This window comes from Cherax quadricarinatus, chromosome 18 (genome assembly GCF_038502225.1).
Source record: "Cherax quadricarinatus isolate ZL_2023a chromosome 18, ASM3850222v1, whole genome shotgun sequence".
NCBI classification, from domain to species: domain Eukaryota; kingdom Metazoa; phylum Arthropoda; class Malacostraca; order Decapoda; family Parastacidae; genus Cherax; species Cherax quadricarinatus.
In genome coordinates this window covers 1592306-1607286 of record NC_091309.1, presented here as the reverse complement: position 1 = coordinate 1607286, position 14981 = coordinate 1592306, and the positions used below count along the sequence as shown (strand labels likewise).

At 40.7% G+C, this 14981-nt stretch overlaps 1 protein-coding gene across 15 annotated transcripts in view; it reads left to right on the top strand.

The window, feature by feature from the left end:
* AMPdeam (AMP deaminase) overlaps positions 1–3897 on the top strand; it is a 231436-nt gene extending 227539 nt beyond the window's left edge. For all 15 annotated transcript variants that reach the window (XM_070086034.1, XM_070086036.1, XM_070086032.1 and 12 more), the window contains one exon: positions 3048–3897. In XM_070086034.1, coding sequence (XP_069942135.1) covers positions 3048–3114 — 67 coding nt within the window. In that variant the 3' untranslated portion in view covers positions 3115–3897. The remainder of the gene's footprint in view (positions 1–3047) is intronic.
* Positions 3898–14981: the final 11084 nt, after the last annotated feature.

Genomic DNA, 14981 nt, shown 5'->3' with positions numbered 1-14981 from the left:
CCCCTTCCATTAGGACTTGAGGTAGTAAGTCCTTTTCCGGGGTTACTTCCCTTCTTCTTTTAATGCCACTAGGACCAGCTTGAGAGTCACTGGACTTTTGTCGCACAACATATCTGTCCATAGTGGCCTGTACCTCCCATTCCTTTATGACATTCCTAAAGTGTTTCACAACATTGTCAGTGTAATAGTCACCAGCACGGCTTGCAATAGCTGTGTTAGAGTGATTGTCATCAAAAAAGGTTTGCATTTTAAGCCACATTGCACACATTTCCTTAATCTTTCAAGTAGGCAACTTCTTCAATTTCTCTATCCCCTCCTCCGAAGCAGTTTCCTCAGGTGTGGCCTCTTGCTGTTGAAGATGATCTCTCAGCTCATCAGTGGTTAGTTCTTCATTGTCCTCCTCCACCAACTCTTCCACATCCTCCCCACTAACCTCCAACCCCAAAGACTTCCCCAATGCCATAATGGATTCCTCAACTGGCATAGACTTCTCAGGGTTAGCCTCAAATCCTTCAAAATCCCTTTTGTCTACACATTCTGGCCATAGTTTTTTCCAAGCAGAGTTCAAGGTCCTCTTAGTCACTTCCTCCCAAACCATACCTATAAGGTTTATACAATTGAGGATACTAAAGTGATCCTTCCAAAACTCTTTTAGAGTCAGTTGAGTTTCTGTGGTCACTACAAAGCACTTTTGAAACATAGCTTTTGTGTACAGTTTCTTGAAGTTGGAAATGACCTGCTGGTCCATGGGTTGCAGGAGAGGAGTGGTATTAGGAGGCAAAAACTTGACCTTAATGAAGCTCATGTCCCCAGAGAGTCGCTCTGCCAAGTCTGTCGGATGACCAGGGGCATTGTCTAATACCAGGAGGCACTTAAGGTCTAATTTCTTTTCAATTAGGTAATTTTTCACAGTGGGGGCAAATGCATGGTGTAACCAGTCATAGAAAAAATCCCTAGTGACCCATGCCTTACTGTTTTCCCTCCACAGCACACACAAATTAGCCTTGAGGACATTGTTTTTCCTGAATACTCTGGGAGTTTCAGAGTGATACACCAATAAAGGCTTCACTTTGCAACCACCACTAGCATTGGCACACATCAGCAGAGTAAGCCTGTCTTTCATAGGCTTATGTCCTGGGAGTGCCTTTTCCTCCTATGTAATGTAGGTCCTGCTTGGCATTTTCTTCCAAAACAGGCCTGTTTCGTCGCAATTAAACACTTGTTCAGGTTTAAATTCTTCACTGTCTGTGTAATCCTTGAATTCCCTCACATATTTTTCAGCTGCTTTTTGGTCTGAACTGGCAGCCTCACCATGCCTAATCACACTATATATGCCACTACGATTCTTAAATCTTTCAAACCAACCTTTGCTGGCCTTAAATTCACTCACATCAGCACTAGTTGCAGGCAATTTCTTTACCAAATCGTCATGCAACTGCCTAGCCTTTTCACAAATGATCGCTTGAGAGATGCTATCTCCTACTATCTGTTTTTCATTTATCCACACCAATAACAGTCTCTCAACATTTTCTAACACTTGCTGTCACTGTTTCGTAATCACAGTTGCACCTTTTGCAAGAACAGCTTCCTTGATTGCCATTTTCCTGGTCACTATAGTAGAGATGGTTGATTGGGGTTTACTATACAACCTGACCAGCTCCGACACATGCACTCCACTTTCATACTTTGCAATTATCTCTTTCTTCATTTCAGTAGTCATTAGCACCTTTTTTCTTAAAGGGTTGGCAGTAATAGAATCAGACTAAGTAAAAACTCATAAAACGTACCTGGGGATGTAGGAGGGGCCTTTCATGTTCTCAGGAAAATCTTAAAAAAATCAAGTATATCTGTTACTTTGAGCCTGATTTCAAACTACTTGTGGCCCTGAAACCAACCAAAATCCTCCCTATTTCGGTAGTATGTTTTTCAAATGATACCAAGGAACAGCCAATAAAACCATAAAAACACTTCGAAGTTGCTATTTTTAAACCAAACACAAGGTAAGAGGTTCACTTTTCCCATCGTGCACTGTGTGAGGGCAGAATTTTTTCTATACATTGCACACTCATTGCACAGACTCATTCTCTCATATCTAGGCCAAAATTTATCTGAGAGAGCTGAGCTCAAAACGTAGATCTACTTAAGCAACCCTGGCGCCAGTAACATTGATCTACGTATGAGACAATGAATAAATGCTGCAGTCAGATTATAGATAGCACTTCTGCATTAGAAATATAAAAGCCTCTTACTACTATGTATTCACTTTGCACTCAGGCTAAATGAAATTTACAGTTTTATTAAGGAGATTGTTTTCCATGTAATAACTAGAAAATGCATTTTCTGATAGGCTTTTGTGTCTTATGGACTTCTGTATCTCATCATCCATGTTGCTACCACGTGTATTGCATATGCTGCTAAGAAATTGGGTTGCAAGGTATTCAGACCTTTGATTTCTCACATTTCCTTGACCATTACATTCAGTACTAAATTTTGTCACCAGGAAATACAGAAGAGTAACTCTTGGTTATTTTAATGTTTGGGGCAATAAAACTGTATACTGTACTTCTCTGTGTTCCACAGCTCAAGATCTAATCTAAAGACAGCTTTCATTTTTTTTTTTTTCCAAAATTGTCTCGGTATGTGAGATCACTAGCAGTGTTGCTGGTCTGAGATAACAATTACACGTATTTTAGTCAAACTGCAATTGGGTTTCTGATCATCTTGCTTTCATTGCTGTCACTTATTGGAACCAATACTCTTTTAACTGAGTTTTGGTTACACCAGGCTTAGAATCATCTCATAGACAAGTGCCTAGTGGCAAAATTTTCCAGTCACGCTGATAATCTAACATCTTTTGATGGTCCTGTACAAGAGAAGATGATGGCACAATTTTTTGACTTCTACTTGAATGTGCTAATTCTGCCATCGTGTCTGAAAGTTCAAATTGTACATAACTCACAGTTTTGATATTTAATTCAGATTGTATTTATGTGTAAACATGTTCTTGTGGTAGGCAAAAGAATAATTAGTTTCTTGTAATTTTTCAGACATGAGACACTACTTGATGAGCTGGCGAACATCTTCCAACATCCAAGTGATAAAGAAGAAATTTGAACATGCACAGTGCTGTGAAGTTATGCAGTGTCCAGTTGTTTAACATTTATATACAAAGTTTAGCAGAGCTAACTGATCCATACAGGTTTATAGTGATTATTATATTTAGAAAGTTTATAACCTACCCTAGAATATATTATACCTACGCTTAAGAAATTGTCTTTAATTGAATACAGTAGGGCCCCACTTATACGGCAGGTTAAGTTCCAGGCTACCGCCATAAAGCGGAAAACAAACACACAAACAAACACACACACACACACACACACACACACACACACACACACACACACACACACACACACACACACGGGGCCAGGAGCTCGGACTCGGGGCCAGGAGCTCGGTCTCGACCCCCGCAACCTCAACTAGGTGAGTACACACACACACACACACACACACACATATACACACACACACATGCACACACACACACACACACACACACACACACACACACACACACACACACACACACACACACACACACACACACACACACACACACACACACACACACACACACACACGGGGCCAGGAGCTCGGACTCGGGGCCAGGAGCTCGGACTCGACCCCTGCAACCTCAACTAGGTGAGTACTAGGTGAGTACACACACACACACACATGCACACACACACACATGCACACACATACACATGCACACACACACACATGCACACACACACACACACACACACACACACACACACACACACACACACACACACACACACACACACACACACACACACACACACACACACACACACACACACACACACACACACTGCATATAAATGCCAGCTAACAAGTTTACACTAACATATATAAAAATAGGCATTAAAAAACAATAAAGTAAAATATACATATAGTACACTCATTACTTACCTTAAAATATGTGTAGTCTTAATGTAGGATGAGAGGTGAGTAGTATTTATTGTAGAAGTCAAGTGATAGGTATGGTAGCTCGCCCAGATACCACAACTACACATGGTAGCTCACCCAGATACCACAACTATACAACATTTAAAGTACCCCAGAGCAATAAAATACACAAACATTATACTCATTACTTACCTTAAAATATGTGTAGTCTTAATGCAAGGTGAGAGGTGAATATTTATTGTAGAAAGGTGTGGTAGCTCCCACACCAGCTACCACACCTACAAAAAATATGTGACTTAACCCCTAAATTGTGCAAACGTAGATCTGTGTTTGCACACGTAGTGCTCCGAACATAGATCTGTTTTTTTACATTGTTTCTTATGGAGAAAATTAAGGTCGGAGCTCTACGCGCACAAACGTAGATCTACGTTTGGACAGTTTAAGGGTTAAATTTAAAGCTCCCCAGAGCAATTACTATTTTTTTTTTTTTTTTTTTCAACAAGTCGGTCGTCTCCCACTGAGGCAGGGTGACCCAAAAAAGAAAGAAAATCCCCAAAAAGAAAATACATTCATCATCATTCAACACTTTCACCACACTCACACATTATCACTGCTTTTGCAGAGGTGCTCAGAATACAACAGTTTAGAAGCATATACGTATAAAGATACACAACATATCCCTCCAAACTGCCAATATCCCAAACCACTCCTTTAAAGTGCAGGCATTGTACTTCCCATTTCCATTCCCATTCCCATTTCAATTACTATTATTATTATTATTATTACCATCAACATACCTTGTTCACTGAGTTTAATCATTTCTAACAAGTACCCATTGATGCCATCGTAAACAAGATGCCGAGAATGTAAACTGTAAACAAACATGAATACGTATTAATACCTGTCCAGTTCTGGTTCATTCACATTTCATTCTGCATACAAATGAAGCTTTTACCATGAATGTTATGAGTGAGAAGAAGCTGGATGTCCTGGCTTTAAGTGAAACAAAGCTGAAGGGGGTGGGAGAGTTTCAGTGGAGAGGAATAAATGGGATTAGGTCAGGGGTTTCAAATAGAGTTAGAGCTAAAGAAGGAGTAGCAATAATGTTGAAGGATAAGATATGGCAGGAAAAGAGGGACTGTAAATGTATTAATTCAAGGATTATGTGGAGTAAAATAAAGGTTGGATGTGAAAAGTGGGTTATAGTAAGCGTATATGCACCTGGAGAAGAGACAAGTGTAGAGGAGAGAGAGAGATTTTGGGAAATGTTGAGTGAATGCGTGGGGAGTTTTGAACCAAGTGTGAGAGTACTTGTGGTTGGGGATTTCAATGCTAAAGTGGGTAAAAATGTTGTGGAGGGAGTAGTAGGTAAATTTGGGGTGCCAGGGGTAAATGTAAATGGGGAGCCTTTAATTGAGCTATGTGTAGAAAGAGATTTGGTAATAAGTAATAAATATTTTATGAAAAAGAGGATAAATAAATATACAAGGTATGATGTAGCACATAATGAAAGTAGTTTGTTAGATTATGTATGGGTGGATAAAAGGTTGATGGGTAGGCTCCAGGATGTACATGTTTATAGAGGGGCAACTGATATATTGGATCATTATTTAGTTGTAGCTACAATTAGAGTAAGAGGTAGATGGGACAAGAGGAAGGTGGCAACAACAAGTAGGAGGGAAGTGAAAGTGTATAAACTAAGGGAGGAGGAAGTTCGGGCGAGATATAAGCGACTATTGGCAGAAAGGTGGGCTAGTGCAAAGATGATTAGTGGGGGGGGGGTTGAGGAGAGTTGGATGCATTTTAAAAATGCAGTATTAGAATGTGTGGCAGAAGTTTGTGATTATAAGAGGGTGGGGGCAGGAGGAAAGAGGAGTGATTGGTGGAATGATGAAGTAAAGGGTGTGATAAAAGAGAAAAAGTTAGCTTATGAGAGGTTTTTACAAAGGAGAAATGTTAAAAGAAGAGCAGAGTATATAGAGAGTAAAAGAAAGGCGAAGAGAGTGGTGAGAGAGTGCAAAAGGAGATCAGATGATAGAGTGGGAGAGGCACTGTCAAGAAATTTTAATGAAAAGAAAAAATTTTGGATTGAGTTAAAGAACTTAAGAAAGCCTAGGGAACATGTGGATTTGTCAGTTAAAAACAGAGTAGGGGAGTTAGTAGATGGGGAGAGGGAGGTATTAGGTAGATGGCGAGAATATTTTGAGGAACTTTTAAATGTTGAGGAAGAAAGGGAGGCGGTAATTTCATGCACTGGCCAGGGAGGTATACCATCTTTTAGGAGTGAAGACGAGCAGAATGTAAGTGTGGGAGAGGTACGTGAGGCATTACGTAGAATGAAAGGGGGTAAAGCAGCTGGAACTGATGGGATCATGACAGAAATGTTAAAAGCAGGGGGGGATGTAGTGTTGGAGTGGTTGGTACTGTTGTTTAATAAATGTATGAAAGAGGGGAAGGTACCTAGGGATTGGCGGAGAGCATGTATAGTCCCTTTATATAAAGGGAAGGGGGACAAAAGAGATAGTAAAAATTATAGAGGAATAAGTTTGCCGAGTATACCAGGAAAAGTGTACGGTAGGGTTATAATTGAAAGAATTAGAGGTAAGACAGAATGTAGGATTGCGGATGAGCAAGGAGGTTTCAGAGTGGGTAGGGGATGTGTAGATCAAGTGTTTACATTGAAGCATATATGTGAACAGTATTTAGATAAAGGTAGGGAAGTTTTTATTGCATTTATGGATTTAGAAAAGGCATATGATAGAGTGGATAGGGGAACAATGTGGCAGATGTTGCAAGTACATGGAATAGGTGGTAAGTTACTAAATGCTGTTAAGAGTTTTTGTGAGAATAGCGAGGCTCAGGTTAGGGTGTATAGAAGAGAGGGAGACTACTTCCCGGTAAAAGTAGGTCTTAGACAGGGATGTGTAAAGTCACCATGGTTGTTTAATACATTTATAGATGGGGTTGTAAAAGAAGTAAATGCTAGGGTGTTCGGGAGAGGGGTGGGATTAAATTATGGGGAATCAAATACAAAATGGGAATTGACACAGTTACATTTTGCTGATGATACTGTGCTTATGGGAGATTCTAAAGAGAAATTGCAAAGGTTAGTGGAAGAGTTTGGGAGTGTGTGTAAAGGTAGAAAGTTGAAAGTGAACATAGAAAAGAGTAAGGTTATGAGGGTATCAAATGATTTGGATAAAGAAAAATTGGATATCAAATTGGGGAGAAGGAGTATGGAAGAAGTGAATGTTTTCAGATACTTGGGAGTTGACGTGTCGGCGGATGGATTTATGAAGGATGAGGTTAATCATAGAATTGATGAGGGAAAAAAGGTGAGTGGTGCATTGAGGTATATGTGGAGTCAAAAAACGTTATCTATGGAGGCAAAGGCAAAGAAGAGAATGTATGAAAGTATAGTAGTGCCAACACTCTTATATGGGTGTGAAGCTTGGGTTGTGAATGCAGCAGCGAGGAGGCGGTTGGAGGCAGTGGTGATGTCCTGTCTAAGGGCAATGTGCGGTGTAAATATTATGCAGAAAATTCAGAGTGTGGAAATTAAGAGATGGTGTGGAGTTAATAAAAGTATTAGTCAGAGGGCTGAAGAGGGGTTGTTCAGGTGGTTTGGTCATTTAGAGAGAATGGATCAAAGTAGAATGACATGGAGAGCATTTAAATCTGTAGGAGAAGGAAGGCGGGGTAGGGGTCATCCTCAAAAAGGTTGGAAGGAAGGGGTAAGGGAGGTTTTGTGGGTGAGGGGCTTGGACTTCCAGTGTGTTAGATAGGAGTGAATGGAGACGAATGGTATTTGGGACCTGACGATTTGTTGGTGTGTGAGCAGGGTAATATTTAGTGAAGGGATTCAGGGAAACCGGTTATTTTCATATAGCCGGACTTGAGTCCTGGAAATGGGAAGTATAATGCCTGCACTCTAAAGGAGGGGTTTCGGGATATTAGCAGTTTGGAGGGATATGTTGTGTATCTTTATACGTATATGCTTCTAAACTGTTGTGTTCTGAGCACCTCTGCAAAAACAGTGATAATGTGTGAGTGAGGTGAAAGTGTTGAATGATGATGAAAGTATTTTCTTTTTGGGGATTTTCTTTCTTTTTTGGGTCACCCTGCCTCGGTGGGAGACGGCCGACTTGTTGAAAAAAAAAAAAAATAAACACATTGTGTAAAAGTTGTCTTCATGTTGGTGCAGTAGAATAAATAACAGCAACACTCCCATTTTCGTGCAGCACACCACTTTTAGAGGTAATGACGCTCTGAGCAAAGGCATACAAAAGGAATAATTTTCTACAGTTATCCCCAGTAATACTATTGTTTACACATTTTCTCTGGTGTTGGACTAGAGAAAATATAATTCTCTCCGTCACTCACAACAAGCCACTCAGCTACCACATCTCATATTTGTCAATTTTTTCTACTGTAGGTGAATGTATTATGCTTATATGTTATGTAACATGTTTCTTAAATAATTTTGAAAAAATATCATAGCTGGATTAATGAAAATGCCTATATTAATGTAATATACAACATTTAAAGCACCCCAGTGTTTATTATACGTATTTATTATTAATGTGGCATCTTCAACACTGAGTGAGACACTCTTAGTGATTTTAATGTGTACCTGCACACCAGCACAGTGTGTAAGTTACAGGTACACAAGTATAATTATCAGAGTACAGCCTCTCCTCACTTACTGACGTACTTGTTTACCAACAACTTGGAGTTACGACAGCCTCTCTGATGAGTTGTTATTGTATACTGTACAAAACCTTGGGGTCATGAACGAGCAGTGCAGCATCTCAGCATCAAGCATCTTAATCTCCTTCATACAGTCACTCAGTACACTAGCTTTCACAGTCTCCAAGACTTCATATTTGTGAAAATAAATGGTATAAAATACCGACACAATGGAAACATAAACACATATGCAGTTTAATGTGATCCTTTATTGACAATGTTTCGCCCACACAGTGGGCTTTTTCAAGTCACAAACAGATCTACCTGGGGTGGAAGGAATGGGAGTATTTATAGTCAGGTTCAGAATGTTGAAGTCAGGTGGAGAATGCTGCATCTGAATATCTGCCGGGTGGGGTTATAGAGTCTTGGGTAGCTTGGCAGGGGTATTGGACAAGTTGTGAGTAGACCTTCTGCAGTGTTCTATGTTCTTATGTGGGATAGCGATGAAGAAGTTTCTTGGCAAGTGGTTCAGCTATGTTATAGAAGCCATTGTTCTGGTTGAAATTGTTGGTTATAGAGATAAGCGATGATTCCAGGATTCTTCGGTATTGAATGTTGTCTTCTGTGGCGATAAGTCTTGAGTTTCTGTAGTTAATTAAATGGTTGTGTGAATTGTGATGTTGTACACAGGCATTCCTTGTATCATCAGTCCTGCTTGCGTATTGGTGTTCTGAAATACGTGTTTGGAGGTCTCTTGATGATACAAGGAGTGCCTGTGTACAACATCACAATTCACACAACCATTTAATTAACTACAGAAACTCAAGACTTATCGCCACAGAAGACAACACTCAATACCGAAGAATCCTGGAATCATCGCTTATCTCTATAACCAACAATTTCAACCAGAACAATGGCTTCTATAACATAGCTGAACCACTTGCCAAGAAACTTCTTCATCGCTATCCCACATAAGAACATAGAACACTGCAGAAGGTCTACTCACAACTTGTCCAATACCCCTGCCAAGCTACCCAAGACTCTATAACCCCACCCGGCAGATATTCAGATGCAGCATTCTCCACCTGACCTCAGCATTCTGAACCTGACTATAAATACTCCTGTTCCTTCCACCCCAGGTAGATCTGTTTGTGACTTGAAAAAGCCCACTGTGTGGGCGAAATGTTGTCAATAAAGGATCACATTAAACTGCATATGTGTTTATGTTTCCACTTCATATTTGTACAAATTTCCTGTTGTTTTTCCTCTTGGAAGAGGAAAATGGAAGAAGTACAAAACAAGTTCATTGTAAAGGGGTTAGTGATGTGTCTCAACATCAAGCAATCTCCAGGACTACATATTTCATCTATAAATTTGTACTTTATTGTGCATTCCATAGCAGAAGATAGAGATAGAAGTGCAGTAGCACTTGGAAGAGGTAAAACAAGAAGAAAATGGAAGAAGTACAAAAGAGGTTCACGGTAAAGGGGTTAGCTGGTGTGTTTGTATGTGTGTTTACATTCTCGGTGTATCGTGGCAGCTTAAGAAATTATTAAAATCTGTGAACAAGGTATGTCAATAATAACAATAATAAATATTAATAATAATTGCTCTGGAGTGCTTTAAATGTCAGCTACCAAACCTACATGAAATACTCATGACATTTAAAGTGCTCCAGATCGATTATTTATTATTATAAATTATAATAAATTATAATTATTATTAGAAATTATTATATATTATTATTATAATAATAAACGCTATTTTTGCATTTTTTCTTATGACAAGTGATCTAGAAGTGTTTCCCCTGATGTAAACACCATTTTCTTTCGTTATAGACTAGAGTTACAGATGAGAAAACGTATCTATCTTATGATCTTATCCCAGAGCAGCAGCCTCCATGTCTACCCCATTCACATAATATAACAAAAAAAAAAAAGGCACAATACCGTGACTGGAACAATACACAAATAACCCACACATAGAAGAGAGGAGCTTACGACAATGTTTCGGTCCGACTTGGACCATTTGCACAATTACACTAACAAAAAGGAGAGGAGGGAGTATATACATATAGGCCAGCAGACAGGGACGGGACAAGAGAGGTATTGTACTAGGAAAGGAGGAAGAGAGGCAGTAGTAGTGGAGTCAGTCAAATACTAAGAAAGAGGAGCACTGCAAGGGAGCTAGAGGCTCACATAGGGTAGGAGCAAAAACATAGAGGGGAATGGGGACTAATAAATGACAAATACCCAAGGCAGAAGAAAGAAAGCTCAAAGGAGAAGGGGGAAAATAGAATTAGGTTAAGTCACGGGTGTTCTGAAGTTTGGAGCATTTAATGTAATGGGAAAGGAAGGCATCTACAGAGACAAAGCAGGGACTAAGATTCATACAAGGAAAGTTGTGTATAAAGGAGTGTATGAATCTTAGTCCTGGCTTTGTCTCTGTAGAGACAAAGCATTGTTAAATGCTCCAAACTTCAGAACACCTGGGACTTAACCTGATTCTTTTTCCCCCTTCTCCCTTTTCCCCTCTCCTCTTTCTCCTTTGGGCTTTCTTTCTTCTGCCTTTGGTATTTGTCCTTTATTATTTTCCCCCATCTGTGTTCCTGCTTCTACCCTCTGTGGGCCCCTAGCTCCCATGCAGTGCTCCTCTTTCTTAGTATTTGACTGACCACTACCACTACCACCACCACTACCACCACCACTACCACCACCACTACCACCACCACTACCACCACCACCACTACCACCACCACCACTACCACCACCACCACTACCACCACCACTACCACCACCACTACCACCACCACTACCACCACCACCACTACCACCACCACACTACCACCACCACACTACCACCACCACACTACCACCACCACACTACCACCACCACACTACCACCACCACACTACCACCACCACTACCACCACCACTACCACCACCACTACCACCACCACTACCACCACCACTACCACCACCACTACCACCACCACACTACCACCACCACACTACCACCACCACACTACCACCACCACACTATCACCACCCTACTACTACTTCTACTTCTTCTACTTCTTCTTCTTCTTCTTCTTCTTCTTCTTCTTCTTCTTCTTCTTCTTCTTCTTCTTCTTCTTCTTCTTCTTCTTCTTCTTCTACCACCACCACCACCTCTCTTCCTCCTTTCCTACTACCTCTCTTGTCCCGTCCCTGTCTGCTGGCCTATCTATGCTCCCTCCTTCTCTCCTTTTTGTTAGTGTTACTTTGTAAATGGTCCAAGTCAGACTGAAACATCATCATAAACTCCTCTTCTATGTGCGGGTTATTTGTGTATTCACATATGGCATATATGTACAGTGAACCCTTCGTTATCGGCCTTAATCCATTCCAGGTCTGCCTAAAACCGAAATAATATTTCCCATAAGAAATAATGTAAATAAAATTAATCCATTCCAGACACCCAAAAATATTAACAAAAAATACATTTTTTGAAGAATATAGTTTTACATATACAAAACAATGAGAACTAAATAAAATAAATAAATGTACATTTAACCCTTAAACTGTGCAAACGTAGATCTACGTTTGTGCGCGTAGCGCTCCGACCTTAATTTTCTCCATAAGAAACAATGTAAAAAAACGTAGATCTATGTTCGGAGCGCTACGCTTGCAAACGTAGATCTACGTTTGGAGAGTTTAAGGGTTAAATCACTATTACATACCTTTATTGAAGACTCTTGTTAGCTTATGGAAGACCTGACTAGCTTGTGCTGCTGGGTCTGGCGTCATTCTCCTTCCTTGAGTGGAGGTGACCAGACTGGGTGGGTCATTGGGCTAATCCGGGAGGGGTGGGTCATTGGGTTAATCCGGGGGGAGGGACATGGATCTGCTCCGCATGGGTCAGTAGGCCTGTTGCAGTGTTCCTTCTTTCTTATGTTCTTATGAGAGAGGGAGGATTTATTGTTTGGAAGGAGAATCCCCCTCCATGAAGACTTAGGCATCAAGTCCTTTTCTGGGGTTACTTCCTTTCTTTGTCTTTTAATGGCACTAGGACCAGCTTGAGACTCACGACCCTGTCGCACAAAAATCTGTCCAGAGAGGTCTGTTTCTGGCATCTCTTTAAGATTTCCTTGAAGTGGGACAAGGTTTTGTCACTGAATATGTTGCAGATATGGCTTGTTTCAGCTTGGTCGGGATGATACTTTTCAACAAAACTTTGCAGCTCATTCCACTTTGCACACATGTCCTTAATCACTAAAGAAGGCACCTTCTTCCCTCTCTCTTCCTCCTCCTCTGAAGCAATTTCCTCAGCTGCAGTCTGTTGCTGTTCCAGTTGAAGGTCTTGCAGCTCTTCAGTTGTTAGCTCTTCCCTGTGGCCCTCCACCAACTCTTCCACATCCTCGCCACTCACATCCAACCCCATGGACTTCCCCAATGCCACAATAGATTACACAACAGGTGTAGGGTCCTCAGGGTCAGCCCCAAACCCTCCAAATCCCTCTCTTGTACACAATCTGGCCTCAATTTTCCCCAAGCAGAGTTCAAAGTCCTGGAAGTCACTCCCTGCCAAGCCTTACCTATAAGGCTTATGCAATGGAGGATATTGAAGTGATTCCTCCAGAACTCTCTTAGGATCAAGTCAGTGTCCGAGGTCACTTCAAAGCACCTTTGAAACATTCCTTTTGTGTTTTTTGAAGTTAGAAATGGCCTGCTGGTCTATGGGCTGGATGAGAGGAGTGGTGTTAGGAGGCAAGAACTTCACTTTTATAAAACTGAAGTCCCTAAATAATTGGTCTTCCAAGTCTAGAGGATGAGCAGGAGCATTGTCCAGTACCAGGAGGCACTTGAGTGGCAATTTCTTTTCCAGGAGGTATTTTTTCACACTTGGGCCAAACACATCATCGACCCACTCTTTGAAAATGTGCCTTGTAACCCACGGCTTATTATTAGCTTTCCACATCACACACAATCTATTCTTGACAACATTGTTTTTCTTGAACACACTGAGATTTTTCAGTGATACACTAGTAAAGGATTCACTTTGAAATCCCCATTAGCATTACCACAAAACAAGAGAGTAAGCCTGTCTTTCATAGGCTTGTGTCCTAGCAGTGCTTTTTCCTCCTGCATAATGTAGGTCCTCTTTGGCATTTTCTTCCATAAGAGGCCTGTTTCATCACAATTGAACACTTGTTGGGGGGAGGAATCCTTCAGCCTCTACGTACCCCTTGAATTCCTGCACAGATTTTTCAGCCGCACATTTGTCAGAACTTGCAGCCTCCCCATGTCTTACCACACTGTGTATGTCACAATGCTTCTTAAATCTCTCAAACCAGCCTTTGCTGGCCCTAAATTCACTAACAGCAGCACTTGTTCCAGGCATTTTCTTTACAAGATCCGCATGCAGCTGCCTTGCCTTCTCACAAATCATCAACTCTGCAACACTATTTCCCGCTAATTGTTTTTCGGTGATCCACAAAACCAACAACTTCTCCATATCTTCCATTATCAGTGACCTTTGTTTGGTTAGCACATTTACTTCTTTCACCACATCAGCTTCCTTGACTTGTTCTTTCATTGCCAGGATAAAAGTGATTGTTGATTTGTTTTTCCCATACATACATCCTGGCAAGTTCAAGCACTCAAAAAACACTCTCAAACTTTTCAACAACTTCTTTCTTAAATTTCATCATGTTTCTCACTTTCTTTACCAAAGGAACCTTACTAGGAGCTTTCTTTTGGGCCATGGTTACTTATTTCACAGTTGCTAACCACAAAAAACAATTGATTACAGCCAAATGTTGGATGAATGAGAAGCTTCCTCACTCGCTCAGAGACAAAGCCAGACTGACACATGAGCAACTGGTGGCGGCAGGTTGACGCATACCATATGGCCGATAAGCTAAATGATGGCCGAAGCCAGAAGCCGAAAAACCGGCCCATAAGTGAGTTGGCCAATAAGCGGAACGGCCTATAACCAAGGGTCCACTCTGTTATTCATTTCAGCATCTTTATTACAGTTCTAGGGTATTTATCGTGTTTCTGATATCAATTTGGAATAAATGTAATACATAGATAACCTTTATTACTAATATTAGTGTAATTACACAACATTTTATTAGCACCACAGCTAACATCCAACGCCCATGATGACTAACCAGATACTGAATGCTCCTGCTCACCTCTCCCTCTCTCATTTAGCTCCTCCTCCCACTTTGTAACGATGTTAGAGGGTGAATTTAATGCATTAGACAGAAAAATAAAAAATCTGAAAAAATTTCTGAAAATTCACTT